Below are 24,415 nucleotides of genomic sequence, written 5' to 3' on the forward strand. Positions count from 1 at the left end.
CTGTCAGCCACAAACAGGCAATGAAATGCCAAGCACACCTGGAGCAGCACTCACTTTTGACAAGCACATACCAATGTAAGGCCCTATTAGAAAAACAATGAAGTCTATCATAAAACATTTATGGTAGATAAAGTGCTCGAGAGCGCCAAAAGCAAGCGCATTATGGCAGCAGGTCTAACATGATTTCGGAGGTGGACGGAAGGTGTGGGGGAGGTGAAAAAAACCTTAGCTTTTGTTTCTGAGTTTCAATATATGGTGACTTTTGATTAGCACACACTTATTTAAAACTTTAAATATTTTATATTAAATTCTGTGCTGAATATATTCACGACTGAGTGCATGTGCACATAAAAAAGCAAAAACAACCCCAAAGCACTTTCCAAAGTTGCTGTATGTTTATTCATGACATTATTTTTAGTTACTGGGCTGTATCATAAGTCATTTTACAAAAATAAAGAGCTTTTCCGTGGTTAAAAACCCTTCATTAAACTATACATATATATATATTACTGATTGAATCATTGTAATTTTAAGTATGATTTCTTAAGTGCATCTACAATCAGTTAAATCACAGCTTGCTATTACTAACAGACGGTGGTGCCACTTCCACCACGACTTTGCCCAGGTTTCTCCCTGCATACATGTAGTCCACTGCCCGGAAAACCGCATCCAAGCCTACAAATTTCCCCTCCTCTGCCAAATCACCGCAATCCACCTCACACACTAGCTTCCCTTTGGCAAACATCTGAATCATGCTACTCAGAGCCTCCCTGTAGTCACCTAAGAAGTGGGGCAAGAAGAAACCCCGAATGCTGGCCGACTTCTGGAGTAGCTTGACTGGTAGCGTTCCTCCTTTGAAAGGTGGGATCCCTGAAGCGCTCTGGTACCCTGAGATGAAGCCAATCACTATCAGCCGGCCTTTATTGGCCAGACTGTTTAATGCGAGCTCTAAGACGCTCCCTCCGACTGACTCATAGACCACGTCTATGCCTTGTGGATACTCTTTCCTCAGGGTCTTAGCCAAGTCTTCAGCGGTGTAGTTGATCGGCCTGTCGCAGCCGATGGATTTGAGGAAACCGGCTTTCTCGTTGGTCGAGCAGGTCCCAATGACATGGCAACCAGCCTGCTTGGCAAACTGCACAGCGAACTGTCCCGTTCCTCCTGCGGCCGCCGTGACCAGGACAGTCTCACCTTTAGCCAGGTCGCCCAGACGTTTTAAGGCTATATAAGCCGTGGCGCCGCTGACCAAAAGGGTGAGGAACTCTGGCTTCACCGCAGGAACAGGCACAGCTTCCTTGGCTGGGACCACCGTGTACTCGGCAAACGCGCCACTGCCGAAGTAGGCCACAGTATCCCCGACGGTGTAGCGGGAGCTCGCGCTAAGGCCAAGGCCGACAACCTCCCCAATGCCCTCAAAACCTGCATCAAAGGGAGGCTTCACCGAAGGGTCGTAACGGCCCGCTGAGTAATTAATGTCTGAGGCGTTGATTCCCACAAAACTGAAACACAAGAGAAAAATAATTGAGGATTAAAAGTTAGGGAAATAAACCTGCTACATCAGCATGTGCTGAGCAAAATGGATACATTAACATTGCATTTCAGTTAACGGGGTTTTATGCGGTTATTAGCGTAAGCACATATTTCCTGAAATCCTGTATGAAGGTCAACTTCCTTGTTGTGCAGACGGGCGCGCACAGGGCCAAAACACTTTGGTTTGTTTTGGCAATGAGTTATTTTTTCTCTTTTCCTTCTCTTTGCTCGGAAAGAAAAGTCCTGCACTGACAGGGAAAGGTTTGTATCACAAAACGCATTGCATGATGTCATGATTCATTGTCTTCAGAGACACCCACAACAAACTGCACTTTAAAAAAAAATAAAAATTCAGATAGCTGCTTCTTGCCTCAACATGAAGACGGTTGTTTTCATCTTACTTTTGTAACATGCTGGAAACAAATATGTGAGAAAGGAACGTATAAATAAATCATTTACTGTCTTTTAGAGCGGCACGCACGCTGTGCCTCATTACCGTGCATGTCACACGTGTACTTTGAGCTCCCAGATAATGCTTCTGTGGTTTATAGATGGGTGGCGACGATATAACAAAACGCCTTGGTTTGACTTCTTCACATCTATGGAATCAGTTTCCTCGCAGCGACGTATTATTTTATTATCAAAAAAGGTACAAACTGTTTGCATGTGCATAAACTAGCAAGGCGTCTGAGTTTAAATAACACTCCAAATTAGCAGGGGATCTGTAACAATAAAGTCTCAGTCTGTGCAAGCCTAAGCCCTGGAAAAACTTTTCAAACAGGTAACACAGGTTTGGCCAAAATGCTCTGTTAAATGATAGCAAGCCTAATAATTTGACACTGGTTCCACTGAAATTACAAAATAAGATACAGTGTATTGATAAACGCTATACTTGGGGATAAAAAATAAATCTCTTATTTATGTCTCTCAAGAATTAATGAAAGTCCAGAAAACTACAAAAACTCACATCTTGCAATTTTATACGACTTTTATCTTTTGCATGTGCGTGACCAAATTTTTGTGCACATGTGGCTCAGATAAGATGCTGAGGGACACCTGGACTCTTGGAAGTGAAGGGTTTTAGTACATGTAAAAAAAATGTCTGCACGCATTTATTTTTAAAATTTACTATATATATATATATATCTATCTCCATCCATTCGCTTCCGCTTATCCTTTTCAGGGTCGCGGGGGGCGCTGGAGCCTATCCCAGCTGTCATAGGGCGAAAGGCAGGGTACACCCTGGACAGGTCGCCAGTCTGTCGCAGGGCTAACACATAGGGACAGACAACCATTCACACCTAGTGACAATTTGGATTAATCAATTAACCTATCCCCCATATATATATATATATATATATATATATATATATATATATATATATATATATATATATATATATATATATATATATATATATATATATATATATACACATATACACACACACATATATATATAAAAACCTCAGTCTCTTCTTTTCACTGCAGCTATGATTTTTTTTTTTTTTTTTAAATAAAAACCGCTCACAATCTTCTGTATTTTATATTCCTTTAAAATTTCTCTTACACCGTGCAAAACGGGACAAAGTGTTCTCTGGTTTACTTTCCCCTGTCAGTTAAAACATTTTCCCATGACTGTGATGCATCACTGACACAGACGACACAGACGACCCAGACGGTCAAGGGTCTCGGTGCACCAAGCGACTGTCTTACAAGCTAATAAGATCCTAATGTTGTACGTTTTACACTCAGTCTCGGGGAGGACTGTATTTTATTGGCAGTAAATACAACAGTAAACCCCGAGGTGGACTGATGTAAAGCTGACTTAACATTAAAAACTACATAAGGCGCACACAGCCAGCAATGTTGTAGGAACCTGAAAGCAGAGTGAGGTGGAATCAGAAATTTATGCAGAAATTCAACTATTAAAAAAAAAAAAAGCATTAATGTATGTTTTTTGGCTTTAATTTCATTTATCTGTTACTGTAATAATGTCGACTCTGTTCACGCACAACAGAGCCCGTACAACAGACTCCTGGATCCACTCTGCCTTCTGCTGCTGTGAATGAAAGAAATGATGCTGCAATTCCAGCGCCGTGTAGCACTCCCATCGCCTTCTCCATCATCTCCATCTCTTGATGCCAGCCTGAGCCCCCCCATGACTTTCTGTTTGCAGGTTGGTGACGTAGAGAGACAGGACAGAGAGAGAGAGAGAGAGAGAGAGAGAGAGAGAGAGAGAGAGAGCAGGGGAGAGAGAGCGATAGAAGAGAGAGAGAGATGCCGAGATGGATTGATAGACAAATGCAGAGAGGGCGGAACTTGGAATTACAGTACAGCGCTTATTCCTCACGTATTTTTCCATCTTGTGGCGATGATGATGATGATGATGATGATAATGATGAGGGTGATCGCAGGTGCTGGACATGGGTGATTCGAGGTAAGCGGAGCCGTTTAATAACTTCTCAACAATCTCCTGACAGATCGGCATTTTAAAAAAAGAAAAAGAAAGAAAAGAAAGAAGACGCTTCGGGTCACCTAACGCTTTCCCGACCGACAGAAAAACAGAGTCCGTGTGTTCCCACCGTCACCAAAATTAACTTACCGATTTCTGACCAGCAAGTCCGCGTCTCCGGGTGTCGGAACGGCCACGGTTTGCGTAGAAACGGCCTCTCTGAAATTCGGGCTGAGCTTGGTGACTACCAGCTTTTTCATACTGCTCGCTATGGAGGATCCTTTAAAATCCATGAAGTGCGCCGAGTAGGACATATCTACGATGAACCGCCTCGCAGCCAGATGAACTCCTGAAAGTGTGTCGGTGCCTCTGCGCCCCCCGTAGATTAGCGGTAGTGCTCTCCTGCCGTTTCTCGCCAACAGCGCCCTAGACATGATTCCGAAATGTGACAAAGTTCACGACCAAACTTGACGCGTGCTCGTGCCTGTGATTAGGTCGATCAGGTGCCATTAGCCTGCACCACAAGCCTCCCCTCTGCACACGCACGGCGTGCAGGCCAGGCCCGGGCCAGGCTGAGCCGAGCCAAACGAGCTTTTAGACCAAAAATAAAAAAAACAGGGGGGGAGAAAAAAAGCGCGATGCGTCGTAGCGTGACTCTTACGCAAAGCAAACAAGCGGGGGATCGAGTTTAGGATTAAAACATTGCACTGGTGCAGCCCCAGCGTGGAGCACAGCAGCGCCTCAGACTTGTCGTCGGGAGTCCCTCCCCTTCCCGGACACAACACTCACTTCCTACTAAGGTGAAACAAATCAATCCTCGTCTCCCCACACAGGCTATCCTCAGCCGTTTCACTCCCACGAAAAGAACGCCAACCCATCGGATCTTTTCCCAACACCTACAAATAACAACAAAAATCACGGTCCGAGCGTGCACTACGACTGCGCTCCCGTTTGACTGGCGCCTTTCCCCCCTTTTCTTCCTAATACTAAATGTTTTGAGCGTCATAGGGAGATGTTTCTGCCCACACTACACCTGTAACCAAAAAGCTCCCACAGGCGATTTGTGAAAGTGTCTTGTTTTCATCTCATTCCATTATTTGTTTCTTTATTTATTTTGCCTGCTCCTTCCATGCAGCTGTGTTATCGTCTGTTGTCATCTGACTGTCATTTTTCTGGAAGGATCTATTCTTAACAGAGCTGCCGGAGCGCACTGGGGGACATTAAAGCGTCAGCGGGAGCAAGAGTCGTGCCCTAACTCGTGCCGTGTCACTACCAGGCGATCTTAAGATGTCACCTGGGTTGCAAAAAGCTCAGACTTAAGTAGTGAGCCTTGTTGTTTTTGATAGTTTGCAAGAGGCATTGGGATAAGTTTGGTTTTGTTAGCTGATCTCGCAGTAAGTTTTGAGAGGATCATATCCTTTTGTCGGAGGTTTGGCTTCTTTTTTAAGCAAAGGGAGAAGGAGAGAGAGAGAGAGAGAGAGGGGGAAAACAAGACAATTAAAAAGATTGACAGGTAGGCTCCTCTGTCAGGGGTGACGCTTGTGGAGAGGGGAGGAGTAAAAATGTAGCAGGAAAAGCCACTCGATGCGTCTGTCTATCAGTTGAGACTGTCTGAAACAGCTTCTGGATCCGCCGCGTTCCCATTTTTTTCTTTTTTTGAGAGACCGCGGATCAGTCCCTGGAGTTTTTGTCCCCCGTCTTGGTTTTTTTTTGGCTTTTTCAAGAGACAAATATTTTAGTCCATGTCGATCTGATCTGTTGTTGGCGAAGCTTGGATGCGCCTGCGTCTTGTTTCCCCTCTCTCTCAAGTGATATCCTCTCCACCGCATCAACCAACCCTCCAAAAAAAAAAAAACAACAAAAAAAAACCCCGACTCTGTCCAACATGCGATCAGATGAGCGGTGAAAATCATTTCCACGACTCTTAAAACGTAAGTACAAGAGAAAGCCTACTCGTCTCCATTTATTTTATTTAATTATTTTCCCCCTTCTGTGGGAGAGAAAGAGGGCAGGAGGGGAGGGAGGAAAAAAGTCTCCGCCGGACTGGTGAGGCTGGATCCGGGCTGAGGTGGCGTGGTGGTGACGGGATTGACATTAACCCATCTAATGCCTGTCTATCTCTCTTCTCCTTTCCCATTCTCTCTCTTGCAGGTCTGTGGCAAAAGAACGGAAGGAAACACAAGGATACATTACTTATCAGAGGTGTGCACTCGGGACTTATTTGTTTGGTTACCGCCAGAAATCTCTTTCTTTTCTTTTTTCTTTTTAGTTTTGGTGTGCGTAAAAGGCGCAGCAAACTATCGTCCCCCTCCAAACAGCACTGGAGATTAGGGGGATTTTTTTTGTTTTTCCCCCAAAGGGAGTGAACCGAAAACTTGGGTTTTAAGGTGCTGTTTTTTTTTTTTTTTTGTGCTTCTTTTCGTACTCTGCCACGAGAGAGATGAAGGAAGATGATTTTTAATGGAAGTGAAGGTGTCAGGAGCTGGCCGAATCCCTTCGTAATTTTTGAGCTCAGTCTCGCTGAAGCCGACCCAGCTATCACATCCAAAAAAGAGCAGCCGGTTTGAAGAGACATTCTCAGCTCAGAGATCAACAACACCCCTCCCCCGAAAAACGGGATGATTTTTCAAAACTGATAAGACTCCATTTGTTTGTAATTCCTGCATGAGAAGCACCGTGGAACGCGACGGTCACTATGCCGAGGAGAAAGCAGCAAGAGCCGCGGCGATCAGCAGGTATAACCCGCCCCTCCATTACGACCATTTCCCATCCCAGTAACCAACTAGTTTTTATTTCCAAGTGCCAATTGGAAGTCTCTCCTTCCACCTTTTTTTTCTTTAGCAGGACTGCATGCTGCGATTTATTACTATTATTATTATTATTTTACAACTTATGGTTTAAATCAATTTATTTGTGTTAATAACACAGCGCACAACTCACCCCTGGACACACTGTTGTGTTTAAAATGTATCTAATTGCGCAAATGACGCACGTATCTGCGCAATGCCACTTTGAGATTTTTTTTTTAATCCTCCGGTGCCAGGAAAGTTCTATTAAGAATGGTGAGATAAACTAAATGGCATGTTATGGGGATAAAAGGGAGTTTTTGAGGTTCAAGAGTGAGTAATGATGAATAATTGACTGGGAAAGAAAGGGGGGAGAAAAACGGGCGAGAGCTGGTTTTTCCTTTCTTTTTTATTTTATTAGAGGATTGCCACCCTTGATTTGATGCGTGATTGATCGTCTGTCATGTGGCAGTCTTTGATCTATTCATCCCTGATAAACATCAATAAATCCCTCCATGAAGACAAGCATGCTTCTGGTAGCCACTCAAATGCACAACCCTGCTTTTAACCAGGAACTGAAAAGCAAAGACAAAAAGGAAGAAAAAGAAAAAAGGATAAAGAAGAAAGTTGGGAATTGTGGTTGAAAAAATCACCTTATTTCTTCAAATGTGTATGCACAGAAAGCAGATGAAAGCACTGTGTGTATGTTCAATTGCAAGAAATTCCCCAACACTCTTTAAAAAGAACAGGTATTTGAATTCTCCTCCTCTTCCTATATATTCTTAGATGAAAATATGGAAGGTTCTGGCTGTCCTCGTCCGAAATATTCCTCCCTTATTCGCTGCAAGAATCAGCCCACAGCTGAGGTCCACTGCTGGATATGATTTTTATAATGTGACCAACTGATAAAACCAGGTGTTGGCAGAGGACCGACAAGGTTGACTTCTAGTGGTTTGGATGTGGACTCCCCCTTTTTCCTCTTGTCTCCCTGCAGCCTTTAAACAAATGTAAATGAGTGACAGGGGTTTCTACCTCTGTGCTAATGAGGCCGAGCCTTTGAAGTTAGGCATTAACAACTGGAGTGAACAAAAGACAGTTACAGAATTTTAAAGAGATTTTGAAATATGAGGTGCAAAGCGGGTCGAACAGGAGGGCCAGCCGACGAAGACTTTGAACTCAGCAGGTTTTATCATTTTAAACAGAGAGCTTGCGATGATGAAGATGATGGTGGTGGTGATGATGAGGATGAGGAGGAGGATGAGAAGGAGTGTAGGACGGATGAACATTCAACCGGTGCTCGCTGTTAACTTCGCCTTTTCTCGTTTGCCTTTGTGGCAACCTGTAATATGTTTTCTGGCCCACACCGCGAAGCAAGAATCGAGTTTTATATACCGAGTCTCGCTGTACCTTTCTGCATTTGTGTGTGTGAGACGGAGAGAACAGTCACCGCTGTTGCTTTGGCAAAATATCCCCCTGGAAAAGGTTGGCCACGATGGGAGCAGAGGGACTCCCGTTAGGTTTCTGCATGTAGATGGAGGCATGAAAAACATGACATCTCTGTGACCCCTCCCTTCCCCTCCTTTCTCCTGCCACACACACACCACACACACATACACACAAACCATTGATCCATTACAACGTCCACTGAGTGCCATGCACATCATGGGTTGTAATGGTCAATCACAGCTTGGCAAACGGGATGTTTTCCATTCTTTCACGAACACGATGGCCGGTCAGAGATAACGCCCTCCACTCCACGCTTCCAGAAGCGACTGACTAACACGCAATCACGCTGATACGCATGCACACACCGACTTACACACCAGGCTAGCCCGATGCTCCACTGGGAGCTCGTACTGACCTGTGGCTTCCTCTGTGTGCTACTGCTCAAAGAGGAAATAGCTCATAGTGGGACTAGGCATGGAAATCAGGAGTCAGACAATTAAAACAACAATAGCAGACTTGTGTGGACGGCCTATTTTTTTCATTCTCACTTTGTAAAGCTTGTGGAGACTTTTATTAGGTGCGTTATGTTTCGAGGCCGCACCATGCAAAGTTATATTTTGCAAATCAGAAACAGCAAAAGATTTTCTTAACAGTTTCGTTTCTTTGAGTTACATAATCAGATGTGCACATTTCCCTGTTAATTTTCATACACAGTGCACTTCTTAGGCAGCTTCTTGGCAAAGAATTTTCGGGTTGCTTGAGCTTCTCATGTTAAAACTTTTCTTTGATCAGGTTGTTAATCGATTGCTTTATTTTGCAGTAAATTTTACAATTTCCGCAATTTTTTTTTAAACAATAAATTTTGTGTTTTGTTTTGCTTTTAAGAAAATTATCACAGGATTTCTTAGGATCATTTTGAAGTATCTGCATGTGTGTGTGTGTGTGTGTGTGTGTGTGTGTGTGTGTGTGTGTGACACTGCTGTTTAGATGACAAAAAACCCCATTAATGACATATTCCACCGATGGAATGAAAACGCAGCACTCGTTGTCACGCTTCCTGTTGCTTTATAATTTTCATCAGGAAATTCACACACAGGAATTCCAGAACATGGAAACCAAGATGTGAAGAAACTTTGCAAACCTGAATCAGCAAGTTTGTGAAAATATATATATACACACACACACCCTGGTGTTCTTGTTTGTGCAAAGATGGATGTTGTGCATTACTACGTGCACCTCGTACAGTCGATGCCTTGATTTAAAGGTAAAGAGGCCAGGAGGAAAAACCAAAAAAAGTAAAGGACAGAAAGCAGTGACGCCGCCTTTCATGGTAGGCAGGCTTGCATAGTCTTACATGAGGAAGACGAGGGAAAAGAGACGACGAGATAGTCGCTCTTGTTCCGTTGCATGATGGTTAATTATAAGAGAAACGGTGTGTGTGTGTATAGAGTGGGGAAGGGGTGGTGGTGGTGGGGGTAAGGTTGCATCCCGTTGGCTTCATTAGAGAGAGCCCTAATTATCTGTGGAGCTGATGGATTTGTGACAGGCCCTAACGATTAATGCTGACAAATTCAGTAAGGTGTCAAGTCCACAGCTGCCTTGATGTAATCAAGTTGATATTATACAGTCCCCATAGCCCCTAGTGCAGCACCAACTCAATTTGCCTGTGCAGGTGACAAATGGACTTTGCTACCTGACTAATCACATCAGGAGACAATGCCAGTTAATGACCTCAGTAAGGCCCCCCCCCCCCCCCCCACCCATACACACACACACATACGCCCCCATCCTCAACACCTCCTATAACCTTGCAATAAGCGAGCCAGACCAGCCACACCACATTGCAGCCTATCCCTCTGTTCTCTGCTAATTTTCTGCTTGTCCCATTGTTTTTATTTTCATTAGAATTCTTTCGGTTACGCCGAAAATCGTTTTCGGGTTGTTTTTAAAAAAATTACTATTACTATCATTAATGCAGTGCATTTTTCGTGAAGTTTCCTCTTATTTTCTGCTGTAATTTTCTCAGTGGAAATTTCTCAACTCTTGCGAGAGCTTTATTTATTTTTGTATTAATGACACGGCTGAGGCCTGTTCTAACCGCCTGATGCATCAGCGCTCCAGAGTAATCCTGGGAACCATTTTTAAAAATCTCGACGTTCTGTTGAAGTTTTCACACTTTTGCGTGTGTTGCGGCCCCACCAGCTCCACCACCCCCACCCTTGCCAGTAAATCACTGCCACTTCATAGAACGGCCTCCTCGTACTTTGGCTGAACGTTCTCCCAGCTCGGTGTTGTAGCCGCCCGCCTCGCTGAAGGCCTCCAGTTTATTCCGAGCTGGAGAATCACAGTGCCCGAGGATTAATGATTTTGCATGCCCGGGGTAGCTAAGATTACACAGCGACCTTTGTGCTCTTACTTGACGATGCTGTTATGTGATATTCTCCCCTCGAAATAATCAGCACGCTGAGATTTATGTGGCACCCCCCTCCACACACACACACACACACACACACACACACACACACACACACACACACACACACACACACAGACATCAACTCACCCTTCTGTCTGCACCGGTGTCCTGAGGAATACTGCACTGCATAGGCTCTAGGTGTGTGTGTGTGTGTGTGTGTGTGTGTGTGTGTGCATTTTATTGAAAAAACTCAGTGTTGCCAGATTTGAATACCCCCCCCCCCCCCTCCGAGAATTAGAACAGTCTTGTTTTGATGAAAAGTTGATTTTTTTCAAGAAAGGAACTAGTGTCTCGCTTGAAAGTTGGAAGGCTTAACTTCCGATGGCTCAAAGGCTGCACAGCTTCTGAGAAATGAGAAGTTTATGTTAGATTTGGATGAAAAAAGGAGGAAAAAAAAAAGAAGTGTGTGCATGTTTGTGTGAGTGTGTAAGAGGAGGAAAGGGAGAGAGATGAGGTGAGAGTGTGTGTGTGTGTGTGTGTGAGCTTGTAGCTTAGCACTGACCGGTGTTAGTTTTCCTGGAATGAATAACTCCAACGAGTGTAACGGTAACCACGCCATGTTAGTCATCCTTTTTAGCGTGGCCTGCCCCCCTGCCCCCCCCCCCCCCAACCCCCCACATCACTGCAAGAGCAGGAAAACAAGCTCCAAGAGCAGCGCCATGTTTCTCATATCTCAACTGTTATATCTCTGCACTATTCCCAGTCAAAAAGGAGGGATATCAGACAGAGCGGGAACACATCGATCCACCGCAGCCTTGTTTCATCTCAGCCCCAACACACACACACACACACACCTCGCATGTACTGTATGTTTTCTGGCCATTCTATTTAGCCCGGTGTGTGCGGACTCAGCTAGAGGTTACACTAATTGGAGCGGTGGCGTCGTTAGCAGGTGGCATCGATCGACTTCGTCAATAGCCACTTTTGCTCCTGCGCCACCCTCCCAAACTAGCAGTTAAATTTACATCTGGGATTTGAGCCAGTCAGAGGTCAAACTTGCTCAGCTCGCTCTTCTAATGCCTCGAGTCACCACGAGTGCCCCTGGTGTTTGTGTGTGTGTCTGTGTGTGGTATTAGTTTCTTACATGGTTTAGTTTCATTTATCATCCTTGTAATTCTTTTGCATGAATGTGCAAATATTAGTTGTGTAAACATTACCAAAACGGTTTCAAGATCAACAGGTTTGTTGAATGTTTTTTTTTTTAAAAAATATGGATTATCAGGAATAACTAATTACAAGATAGATGATATTAGCAAACTTGTAACCATGTAGCTTTTGTGGTTCATATGGATAAAAGATAGATTTCACGCCATACTGCTAATGCCCCTCGTTGTCTTTTTCCTCTTTTTGATTCTTTTCGGGGCATTCGCAGCAAAAACCTGCCCTCGGGGCACGCCGCTACCATCACTAGCAGTGTGTTACCCTCGCTGCACTTTAAACACACACATGCACACCGTCAACCATAAACACAGACAGTCAGGCAGACGCGCGCACGTACACACACAAAAACGCACGTACACACCTACACCTAATGCTTAAGTGCAGCCAGCATGTCTCTGTGGGAGGTCATAATGGAGGTGGCTTAGCATGATGGGAAATCATATCATTAAAGAAGCCAGATGTGCTTTGTTGCCTGCCTTGCAGCACATAAAAACAGCAGCAAGTCATGGGATCCAAAAAAGAAGGAGGAAAAAAAAACCGCTAGTCTGAGAAAATCAAGTCTGAAACAGATAGAAAGCAGCCCTCTGGGACTGGGCTGACAAGCAGTCTTATTCCTGACTGCCATAGAAAAACAATTTCCCCCCAAATAAAGAATTTTTGTTCTCATTTTTCAATGTTGCAGCAGCATAACAAACTCGTTTTCTTAACTTTCATGAAATTTCAGAAAGGACTCAAAGCTTTGATAAATGACTTGCTGTCGCCGTTATCAGCTCTCTGTTAAGTGTGCTTAATTACTATGTAATATTTGTGTTGTGCTGAGTAATTACAGTTTGTTAAGGGTCCACAGTAGGGATGTAAGACCTCCGAGCTCATTAATGAAAAAAAAAACTGTTGATATTTTGTGTGTGTGTTTTTTATTTATTTATTTTTTGCTTTCCTCTGGCACATAATTTGAGACATGAGGAGGATAAGAGGGGAAACGTTCAAGAGAAGTAGTCATGCAACATTTACAGCACAAAAATTGACATCTTAAATTTTCTTAAGTAAAGTATTACATTTGCCGAGGGTAAATTTGCTCTCTTGATCAGTGCTGTGCCTCCTCGAGAGGCTATGGGAAAGTCTGCTAGAGCCAAATTTAACATGTTACTACTATCAATAAAAGATGAGCAATTACAGAATATTTTGTTTAATAAGTATTTGAATTCCTCGGCGCAGGAAAAAAACAAACAAAAAAAAACATGTAGCTTACCCACTCATTACATCAGTTAGCAGGGGGAGTGAGAGGCAGCTCTTTGATGCCAACAAACAAACAAGACAAACGAGATGGGCCCACTACAGAAGAGCAAGAGCCCCATCCAGGGACACCCAACCCCTGTACACTCCTCCCTCTCCTCCCTCTCTTCTTCTCGATCTCCCTCTACCTCTCTCGCTCTCTCTCTTTGACTCTTTCACATATCTCCCCTCTCATTTTGCAGCACTCTGTCTCCCTTTATTTCTTGCTCTTTTACCCTCTCCAGCATGTTTCTCATCTCAACCCTGTCCCACCCACCCCTTTCCCTTCTGGATAAATACTCTTCTTTTTTCTTCTTCTTCTTCTTCTTCTTCTGCCAATCAAAAGCAAAGAGAAAAAAGGAATTCTGGTGTTGGGGCTAAACAAAAACAAAAAAACAAAAAGGAAGCTGGCTGAAAAAATATATATTTTTCTTTTTTTTTAACTCCTCATTTTTCCCGTTGGTTGTACCTCGGCGGACAAACTTAGGTGGAGATTGTCAGGGTCGAATGACACGCTTAAAAAGAGGCAGCTGGGGGAGTGAAAGAGTTGAAAAGCGCGTTTTTTTTTTGTCTTTTAACAAATACTAAATTATCTCAGCATGGCTTAAATCCATACAGCAATGTAATGATTAAGTGTGGGGTTTTTTCCCCCCCTCTGTTATGGAGTGTGGGGGGGGGGGTGGATGTGTGATGGTGTGATGACAGCGGTGGGCACCGATGTTTAGCCAAGCAGCAGCACCAAAGAAGATTGGCCGTGTGGGTGAAGCTCAAGAGAGGTGGATATTTAGGATAGGGAAGGGAGATGAAATCTGTGCGTGTGTGTTTGTGTATTTGCTGCATGGGGTGGAGTGGTGGGTGGTGGGTGGGGTGTAGCTTTTAGGATGGGCATTAAAGCTGACAGATGAACGGGACGATGGACAAATTCTCCCACAACAGCTGTGACTGCCGCCATTATCCTGACAGGTGTCAATTAAGAATTACTGCCTGGCCGGCCGAATTGCCCCTCCCGACTCACGCACATGTCCCTCCATCCCTACAACATTCCCCTCCAACGCTCTCCTCCGCTCCCCACCCCTTGTCCAGCTGTCGGTGTGTGAGAGAAATAACACTTTACCCTTGTCAGGGTTGTCACAGGCCCTGCAGCCCCTGTTCTCTCCCCCTTTGAAACAGCAGCCAGCGGCAGGCACTCATTGATCAATAGCTCGCTGTATTAGCAATCACGGTGAAGCGAGTGTTGGGCGGATGGGTGGAAGGTCCGGTATTTTCCCCATTTTAACCTCGATCTGTAGGCCGGTTCGCACTCTGGTAGTTGAATAATACCAGAACGATGCAAAGACGGTAGGCGAAAGCAAAACTCTAGATCAAGCTCGCTATGCAGTTTGTTCCACAGGTTTAAAAAAAAGCATCTTCGTTTCATCCCTGGTGTGCGCCATACATACACAGTGTATGTTAAGTTCACCTTCTGCAAAACAGCAGCAGCTGCAGACTAACCTAACCGCTGGTTCTTCTTCCCTCCGTGTTCCTCGCGCTCTTGGCTAGCACGGGCCCATTTTTTATTCCACATTGTAAAGTGGGGAGCTGAGGTCAGCGAGTGAGAAAATGAACAGTTGCCATTGCCCATCTTGAGGGCTTCCTTCCAGTAAACCCGCTGGCTGACAAACACATTTGAGTCGACAGGCTTCTAGCATTAAGGTGGAAAAAAAACAAACAACCCCCCCCCCCCCCCCCCCCAAAAAAAAAAACCCCTCAAATTTAAGTGGCGTGTGTTCCACATTTGACATATTTTCTCAATTTTTAAGGGTTTAAATCAGTGCAGCGGCATGTAGGTCATTTCCCTCGGTAATTGGTAAAGTTTAATCGAAAGCATTATGTGCACAGGCTTCAGGCAGCCAAGTGGTGACTGCGCACAGTAAGTAGCAGAGCAGGAAACGCAAAGTTCAGTTTTACATTTGCCATTATTTCTAATTACATATCACCTAATTTACCGTTACATGCATATATATGAAGTTATTATACGCCTATGCGTAACACTGTTGACACTGCGTAGTTTACTGCTCGGCTTCTGTAATGTGCAGTTTTCAGCACCGGTGCAGAATAAACATGGGAAACTTCAGTCGGTTAAAGGAGGGAAGCAAAAACAGCAACGCGCAAGAAGCAACATGAGAGCGAGTGGCGAAGGCTCCCCAGGAATACGCAGATGGATTTGCATGTTCACTTGGGAGTTACAGTTTTGGATTTCCTCCCTAGAAATAATTTGCCACAGAAAATAACCGAGGAAGATAATATCAGTGTTATTTTGCTACTCCTAGCTGTATTTGCATATCTCGTTTTAAATAAGGCAACCCCCTCGGAGTGAAACTCGGTTTGTTTTTTTTTGTTTTGTTTTTCCTAAGCTTCATTCAGCATCACCTCTATTTCCTCCCCTCATCCCCACAGATCTAACACCTCTCCCTCTCTCTCTCTTCTTTTTCTGTTTATTTCACTCTTTCTTTCAGGCCTACCTCCTCTCTGCTGTCTCACACTGGCACTAGACTGCTCTGAGCGATTATCAAACCTGAGAATATTTTTCCATCCCCATGCAAATCACCCCACCATGCTCTCTCTTATCGTTCCTGCTTTGCCCCCGCTACCTCCTCCCCGCCCCGGCCCCAGCCACCCCCAAACAGCTGTGTGTAATCAAAGTAAACGGCAGCTAAAGCTAAAAGGGAAACGCTCTTTGTGGAGATGGATGGAGGGATTAAATATTAACCGGATGCGGCTGACTTAAGGCAAGTGTTTTACATAGCTGCTCCCGCCATGGATGCCGCACATTGATCCCTTCGCCCTGGTGCTTTTACTTGTTTGGCTGCCTGCCGTTAATTTTTCACCATCATCTTGCTGGCCGGGCCTTTAGAATGGGAACGGGGGTGGGGAGGAAGCCAACAAATGGTTCAGCCATCTATACCCCCCTGACACACACACACACATACACAGTCCAACCCCCCCCCCCCCCCCCCCCTTGCTGTGTGCTTTTAACAGGGGCAGGTGAGATGGATGATAGCAATTTGAAATTTTGTTTGTGCGTGTGATCATGGAGATTGTTTTCAGTATTACCATGGTGTAACAATTCCAGTGATTAATTGAGGTGAATGCTTGGCTCAGATTAGAAAGATCAGGGAAACTGGAGGGTTTTTTTATTTTTGCCCCCCCCCCCCCCCGTCCTTGCTCCTGACTTGTCAATGTCGTGTTTATCAACTGTCCTCAGAGTCCAAAGTTGCTAGCTTTTTATACGCGCTTGCAACAACACGCTCTCCCGGATTCTTGCCTCCACACACACACTGCCCCTCTTGTCATATCCCTTACTTCATTTCCTCGTGCCTCTTTCTTCCTGTCCTCCAGCTGTGATTAAAAGACAAAATCAAACCACTCAGGCCAAACTTTGTCCAAAGAGGAGACTAAACAAAAACAAAATGGCTTACAGTGGCTGCACTATTCCAGGGGTAGGGATTTTCTTCCAGGGGCAACAGCGCGGTGTTTTCATGTGTTTGTTGTCTGCATGTGTATAGCAATATCCTGTGGGGGTCACAGAGGCGGCCTGTTAACGTGGAGGGGGGGGGGGGGGGGGGGTTATACCAGTGGACCTTCATCCCACCCCTCCTGCACTGGTGCTGTTGACAGCATCATGAAGGCCTTCTGGCATTTATAAATGTGTGTCCGTGCTCCAGCTTAGCGGCCCCCCCAACTCCTCTCCAAACACTTCTGCTGCACACACTCCCACCCCAGCCAGAGTGCACATCCGACCGGGTCGCAGGCAGGTCGTGACCCCCAGGTGGCCACGGTCCGAACGAAGCAGGTTCTTATTTGCTCTCTTTTCTCTCTTTTCGGCTGGCTTCATATTCTATTTAAGTTCAAAGAGATATGAACCTTTTTATGCAGGATATCAGTGTTTCGCTGCCGGGAGGTACAGATAGCTGGTATTTAAAATGCTGCATGGTATTAATTTGACGATTTTCATGCCACCGAAAAAAAAATGTAAATAATTTTGTGGTTCAACCAGAATTACACATTATTAAAATGCTCTAAGCCAATAAGCCAATATTAATAGCAACGATAATAATAAGAACGCTAAAAATATTGTTGCCCTGTTGTGTAATCCAATCAGAACGCTACATTAAGTTAAATCCGGCTACCTTTCATGACACCATTGTGTTTGATTTCTCCAATAAGCACATGATGATGAAATTGGTACACAGTGTTAGACCTGCCTTATGGGTCATCCTCTAATATGTGGCAAGGAAATCTATTAAATATGTCTGACTCTACTCTTTATTCCCCTCCTTTGTCTATTGGATCCTCACGAACGTCTTCCTTTTCATGCTGTTTTCTTTCTCTTTCTCCTCTCCCTGTCTTTCGGTGTTTCAGGCTCTTTTGCTCTCCTTTAGTCAAAGTAGCCCTAGTCCCCATAGCAACACATAGTGAACTCTTACTCATTAGTGTGTGTTGCAGCCCAATGAATGGCCTGGATCCTGCTCCTCATTCCTGTGATTTCGTACTAACACAACCATCACCTCATCGTGATTTGTATTTTCTTTTTTTGTACCTGACTGCAAGGAGTAAATGCTAGTGAAGACATTTGGATGATTTCAAGTCAGTAGTGGGTGGTTGGGTGTGTGTGTGAGAAAGAGAGAAAGCACATGAAGATTGAGAAGCGACACTGGGAAATGTCCCTCCGCCACGCCTGACTCGCGCTCGGCTGTTTTCTTTTTTTTGGCCGTTAAATCTCCAGTGTACTGATAACAGGTCAGCCGTTGAGAGAGAAATGAAAGGGAGGAGGAGTGTAAAGAGAGAGAGAGAGAGAGAGAAACTGGAAGGGGGGAGAGTGAGGAAGAGGAAGACTGGGATATGATTAGAGAGCGTGTGAGTAAGGGAGTGTGTATGCAAGAGGGGGGAAAAAGCGAAAGAGAGATTGGTCTTTATGCTGGCTCACCCATTGCGTGGGCGGTGCATGGAGTAGAGAGGTCAATAGGATGCCGTGATAGGCTAATCTGCCAGGAAGGGAGGGCTAGGGCAGGCCTCACGGGAGCAGCTCATTGGCTAGACTCATTTGCCCTGTGAAATAAAATCTCATCATGTCTTTGTTTTCTTTTTCTTTTTTTTTCTCTCCACCATTTCAAGATTGATAGTGCGAGCATTTGCTCTGAAAAGTCTTTTGGCGTGTGTGAATATTTATCTGTTTGCATATAAACTGTATGCATCTGTATAACGCTGCGTGTGTGTGTGTGTGTGGCAGACCTCTCTCAGTTCATCCCAGTTCCTGTGGGAGTGTGCGTGCATGCGCAACATTTCCAGAGCTGTGTGTGCTCGTACTCCCAGTCAGACACATGGATGACAGATGACCCAGTGGGAGACACCAGCCATCCTGCCCAACCGGAATCTTGCTACCCCCCCACCCCCTTGCCTATTAAAAAGTGCGCACTTTGTTTACTTCCTCGGCTTTTAGCCATAAATCCTGGATCTACCTCCAATGTGGCGTTGCCCTCTTTTCCTCAGGTTACGGCTTTGAACACGATCATAATAGCTGCGTCACCGCTTGTGTGTATCTGTGTGTGTGTGTGTGTGTCTGCGTGAGAACAAACCAGCCGCAACCTGGCTGCATGCATGCCTGTCTGTCGCTGCCTATGTGTGTGTGTTGGGGGGTGGCGGTGGGGGCTTACTGGACCAGAGGAAACCTAAATCCTCATATAAAAGGGCCATGCACTCAGGCTGGGCTGAGGAAAGGAGGGAGGGAGACAGAAGGAAAGAGAGAGAGAGAGCGAGGGAGAGAGAAGGGGAAAAAAGTTGATTTCCTTTTTCAGCAGAGCCATACATCACAGGGCCTCCCAGCTGCAGTGTCACAAGCTGACAGAATGACATGTGTCATTTATCAAAGGGGCCAGGCGGGGGCCTTGGGAAACGTGCACCACAAAGCCTGAGAGAGTTCATTCCAACGCTCAACCCACCCTCCTTCCCTTCCTCCCTCCCTCCCTTCCTCCCTCATCTCTACTCCTTCAGCCCGCCCCCGCTGTTCACTCTCCTCCTCGTTTTCTCTTCTCCCTGCCTCCCCTCCCGACCACCTCCACCCTCCTTACTCACTTTGCCTGGTTCCAAAAAAACGGGCCCTGTAATGTTTCTGTCTTCCCTCTACTCTCACACAGCCGCTTTGTGTGTTTGTGTGCGTGTGTGTGTGTGTTTGTGTGTGTATACAATTGTGTGTTTGTGTATGCAGGGCTGACCCATTGAGTGCAGGCGCTGGCTATATCTTCAAAGCCAACTTTTGAAAAAAAAAAATCTGAAAGAATAATTAAAATATTCAATAAGTTGGGAGGGTATTCAGAAACACTTACAAGCGGTTTGACAACATCTACCGATATTTTTATACATTCATTCACAAATTTCTCACTAAATGATGCTATTAATATTTACCTTTGTTTTTCTGACGTGTTTAAAACCCGCCTTATCTTTCTGAATGTCATTATTGCACCCTCCGTACGGAATAGCTGGTTCCCCCGTGTCATTCTTTTGCTGTTGTTTTTAAATTGTCGATGCAGTCTGGAAACATTTATATGCACAAACACACTCCATACTTGCTACTGAAGAGTTGTTTGACAGAGAGATTACAGCTTTTCTGGCTGTTCGGGACCCAGTCGGAGGTCCGCGGGGGTCACGGCACTGAACGCACTGGGCCTGTTTAAGGGCACATTACTCTGCAGAACAGCTCGTACATAGGAAAGCCGGTTGTAGCTGATGTGTCGGTTACTACAGCAAACAGTGTCGGTCCAGTTGTGGCATGCCTTTCTACTACTACTTTCTTCCGTTAATGTCTTACCTCACTGCATGCACTCCTTTTTCTTGCTTCCTCTCATCAATCATCATCTCACCTTTCATCCCAAACCTTCATCCACCCCCATCATAACCTCAGCTAGGGTTAACTCCATTGCAGCCACTTCCCGAATCAATGAACTATCTTACCTGGGTGCCCTTCCCTTCCTCCAATCAGGTTATATTATGTATTTAGAGAGGCCAGAGCCTGATTATCATCATCATCTGTTTAGATGCCTTAGAGCAGGCCTTGTTTTCGTGTGTTTTTATGTGGTATATTAAACTTTTTCTTTGAAGAGAAGAAATATGGTAAAATCAACATTAAATCATCGAATAAGTAAAAGTTTTTTTTCTTTGGTTAGTAAGTGACAGGATATTTTTAAGGCGTGCTAAGGTGTCCGGATAAATACAGTTTTGATGTATCTTGTCAGCACGTGTCTACTTTGAAAGCCGTGCCTGTGCGCTTACTTTCGCTTTCCAACAACCAGACTAAACAGGGTATATGGCGCTCACTGTGCAGACTCCAGCCAGGTCCTGGCAGATCATATAGCCTGAAAAAGAGCTGAACAACTCTCTGGCTGGAATTCTCTTTTTAATAATTAAAAATCCAACTCTGGGTCTTACAACTTGGTGAGCAAAGCGGCGAGAGTGAATGAGAGGGGAAAAAGATGGGGCGGGGAGGGAGGAAGAAGACGTGGGGGAGCCCTCCTGACGGTGTAATGTTTCCTTACTTTGTCTGCTGGGGTTAAAAGACGTGGTACATCATTAAGAAGAATATTGAGTGGCAGTGTCACCGACAGATGACCCTTCTAACAGGTCATGGATAGTTCACTCTTAAAAGCCCCCCAGCCCGCTAAATACTTCCCCTCCCCCTGCCTCTGTATCCTCAGCCATAGGTGTGAGTTCAGGGCTGAGAATTTGCACTCACACAGTGGCCGTTTTAATTTCTTTGTTTTCCCTTTTTTTTTTTTAGTGCAAAGAGCGCAGTCAAGTTTAGCTACTGTATGATAAAACAATCATTTCAGGCAGCATACGCTACACCACCATAGCTTTTTTGGCACCCATGGATGACTCAGCTCATACTAAAGCAGCATATGCATTCATCGACACCAGAACTTCATCACTATCCTTGTGAGGTCATTACATCGGTGAATACACTCGGTCTCTTCTCAGCTCTTCTGTTTTGCTTCTTCCTCTTTGTCTTTTCGCCCCGTTTTTTCATCCCTCTCTGTGCATTTCTTGTCTGTCTGAGTTTGAGTGTGCGTCAGGGCGGTGGGGTGGGTGGGGGGGAACTGGGGAGACAGCCCCTTTTCATTTGTCTTCATAAGCCTCATTTATTTTTGTAGCCAGATGTGAACTGACACACATCACTCAGTGCAGCCCTCCCAACCTGACTCCCCTTCTTCCTTCCATCAGCACCCTCGAGCCCCACCCACCCTCCTTCTGGGAGGTCAGGCAAGCACCCAACCACCTCCTACAACCCCCCCCCACCCTCTCATCTGCATCCCCCACCCCACCCCCACCCCTAAATCCATTCAGCATTGCACAAGATGAATGTGTCTTTAAAGCAGAGATTGATTGTGGATATCAGAGTTATGGCGCCATTCATCACAGCAGATATTATTCAGACGAGCAGGATTGAACAAGGAGGTGGGACTCTTGAGCCCACGGGTGAGTTCTTGGGGGAAGATGGGCTTTAAACTTAGAGGGAGTTTAATAGATTTTAGATGAGTATGTGTGTGTGTATGTGTGTCATTTTGTGTGTTTGGAAATGAATGGGTGTGTTTATTCTCATGTACTTGCTTTTACCTTCATAAGTCTGCCACACTTGGGAACGCTGGCATGTGTTTGCGTCTGGCTTTTTCTCATCTCTATTCTCGTCAGTGTGCGTGCGTGTGTGTGTGTAGCTGTCTGCATTGATCTCCACTGATGTGATCCTCCTTCAGAGTCTGTTCTCATCAGACTCTGATTTACGGCTTCATTAGGATCCTTGCGCTACCTCCCCTTCTTTTTGTCTCCCTCCTTTCGCCAGGTCACTCTTAGAGACACACACAAATACACTCGGCCACAGTCAACACACACTCTGTGGAGGGAAAGCTGCAGCTAAAGGACTTTTCATCGCAACACTTTGTATAGTTGGTTTCTGTTCTGTTTGTCATCTTTATGAATAATCTCTCATTATTCATCAAGGCTTAGCACCTCATTGTGCCTTGAGAGTTGAAGTGCTGTGGCGGTTTTGGAGGTGCTTCCCTACCCCCAGGCAGCCCCACTCTGCTGAAAAGAGCCCTCATTGTGTGTGTCGTCTTTTATGGCGCTGTCTGAAAGAGAGGGATGCACTCCAGTCGGCATTCAAATGCACGCGGTAAAGCAGCCAGTAGAGCAGGACAAACACCACAGGTTGTAAACGCATTGAAAAGAAGTGTGTGTGTGTGCGTGTGTGTGTGTGTCTTCGAGTCTGTAAGGGTGTGTGCGTGCATGAGGATGTGTTAACGTGAATGTGAGCGTGTGTGAGTCTGGGCAGGCTCTTGACTGAAAGGTTTTCACTCTCTTTACCTCCACTTTTTCTCTCCTGATACAGTTTGCCACTTACTTTTACTCCATTTTTTCTGCCCACCTGTCTTCTGTAGAAATGACTTTCTTCTTCCTCCATGAAGAAAAGAACCTCAAAGTTTCTACTTCTCGTGTTTTCACCCCTCCCCACCTCCCTACCGAACTATTATCAGGAGTCAAGTCATGCAGAAATGTAAAAAAAATAAGAAGGTAATCACACTTTGTGCTGGTGCTTTTGTCGTCAGTCCGTGATGGAAATGGGTCTAAATATGAGATTAGAACCTGCCGGTGACTGATGCTATTAGGCAGATATGCCATAGACTTTACTATCTCCCATGAAGGATTAGCGCAAATTATACTGGGAGACAGGCTTGATTTCTCCTCTGCCTGGGTGGATGTGGGCATTTGAGGCACTCTAAGTTGACAGCGTCTGTCTCTGCTTAGTTCTCTGAGACAGGTTGTGTGACAGCTGATGCCAGGCAAGGGCTTAAAAAGTGTGTATGTGTGGGTGTCTATTTGTGTGTTGGCCGATGTTTGGTCTGTATGTGTGTGTGTGTGTGTGAGTGCGTGAGAGTAGGAGAGTTATAAACTGACAGGCGAGTGTGTTTGAATGTGATTGCACGTCAATGACTTCTTTTTTTTCAGAAAACAGGTTCTCTTTGAGTAGGGTGACAATTGGGATAGGCTAATTTTAAGCCTGGTGGCTTCCTCTTTAATTCTACACACACTCTTATCTGGCATTATATTAAATAATTAAACTGTCTGTTAGATTGTCCAGGTGAAGCTGCTGTTTTTGTAGATTTAAAGGAAGAAACGTGGGTCAGACACCAGACCAAGTGCTAGTTTCAGTGTTTAAATCCACCTTTAGGGAGGCTGATTAAAAACAGAAGCTCGATAAATATTTCTATCTTTACTTTCATTCAGAATGGTGTGTCGTGACAGAAAGCTAGTTGACTCCTTCACGTTGTACGTATCTCAAATTGTATGAACAATCTTTAACTGCAGGATATAACAAAAAGAAAGTGGTCAAGCACTTTGTTGAGCTCTTAGGAATGTTTTACTGAACATGCAAATGCTCCCCATTTTAGCCCGTCTGTCTCCTCTTGGTGATCTGATTTAGGAGGGTGACATGTCCTTTAATGTTGGGCAGTAAACTGGAGGGTTGGATTTATAGCCTGAAGCCTTGTTTTTCCTCTGGCTGTCTCTGCCTGTTGGCTCCCATGACGACAATTCAAGTTTCTGTTACTGCATTTAAGGTGGTTTCAAAGGTGCAACCGTTCATTTCTACCTTAAATCCTGCGTCTGCGTATGTCAGGAAATTGCCCGACACAAGAGAAGCTTCACAAATGACTTTCTGTCAAATATTACCTGATTCTGAACAATTACAGCAAGCTGAGGTCATTTTGGGGTTAAACTTAAACACAAAATGTTCTTGTTGCTCTTGATCATTGAGAATAACTCATTTTAAATTCAATCAGTGCAACACATAAATGCAGCAAAGTAGCAATTCAACAGTTGGACCCAAAAAAAGCTGTCTCTACTGCAATCATTCACATCCTCGTCCTCAGATTTCTGCTCCGTCTCCCAACTCATCAGATTTCTCTCTTCTCTATCCTCCTGTTTAGCTTGTGTGGTGTGATGCAGAGTGGTGCTCTGCTGTGTCAGCAGGACTGAAACAGGTCAAAATCTGCCTCCGATTGGTGTCGAGTTAGACCATTATGTACTGTAAAGCTTGTAAGGGAGTCCTCTTTTAATATAACGTGACTAACATACCTAAAATTTACTCCTGTGAGTTTCTGAACAGTCTGCCTCTGAAATGTACTTTAGAATCATGTGAAAATGTTGGTGTTTCTAAAAACAAAAGCATTTTTATTTTGCAAAGGAAACTTTTTTTTGCATTAA

The 24,415-nt window shown here is 44.8% G+C and overlaps 2 protein-coding genes across 3 annotated transcripts in view; one reads left to right on the forward strand and one right to left on the reverse strand.

Annotated features, from left to right (window-relative positions):
- Positions 1-373: 373 nt before the first annotated feature.
- Positions 374-4,772, reverse strand: LOC113031436 (prostaglandin reductase-3). Its single transcript, XM_026183510.1, has 2 exons — positions 4,136-4,772; positions 374-1,499 (listed from the first exon to the last, which is right to left on the reverse strand). The coding sequence occupies exons 1-2, from the start codon at positions 4,417-4,419 to the stop codon at positions 569-571; spliced, it is 1,215 nt and encodes a 404-aa protein (XP_026039295.1). The 5' UTR covers positions 4,420-4,772; the 3' UTR covers positions 374-568.
- Positions 3,786-24,415, forward strand: part of LOC113031435 (teashirt homolog 1) — a 35,605-nt gene continuing 14,975 nt past the window's right edge. Inside the window, exons 1-2 of one of the 2 annotated variants that reach the window (XM_026183509.1) lie at positions 3,786-3,970; positions 6,137-6,720. In XM_026183509.1, coding sequence (XP_026039294.1) covers positions 6,681-6,720 — 40 coding nt within the window. In that variant the 5' untranslated portion in view covers positions 3,786-3,970; positions 6,137-6,680. Of the gene's footprint in view, positions 3,971-5,571; positions 5,917-6,136; positions 6,721-24,415 lie in introns of those variants that run through there. The other variant, XM_026183508.1, reaches the window with a different exon arrangement.

Source organism: Astatotilapia calliptera, chromosome 11 (genome assembly GCF_900246225.1).
Source record: "Astatotilapia calliptera chromosome 11, fAstCal1.2, whole genome shotgun sequence".
In the NCBI taxonomy this organism is placed as follows: Eukaryota; Metazoa; Chordata; class Actinopteri; order Cichliformes; family Cichlidae; genus Astatotilapia; species Astatotilapia calliptera.

Bases quoted from the DNA above. Each gene is read 5' to 3' on its own strand.
- LOC113031436 (XM_026183510.1), bottom strand. From the start codon at position 4,419: ATGTCTAGGGCGCTGTTGGCGAGAAACGGCAGGAGAGCACTACCGCTA. The intron at 1,500-4,135 runs GTAAGTTAATTT...CTTGTGTTTCAG, and splicing joins GACTTGCTGGTCAGAAATCG to TTTTGTGGGAATCAACGCCT.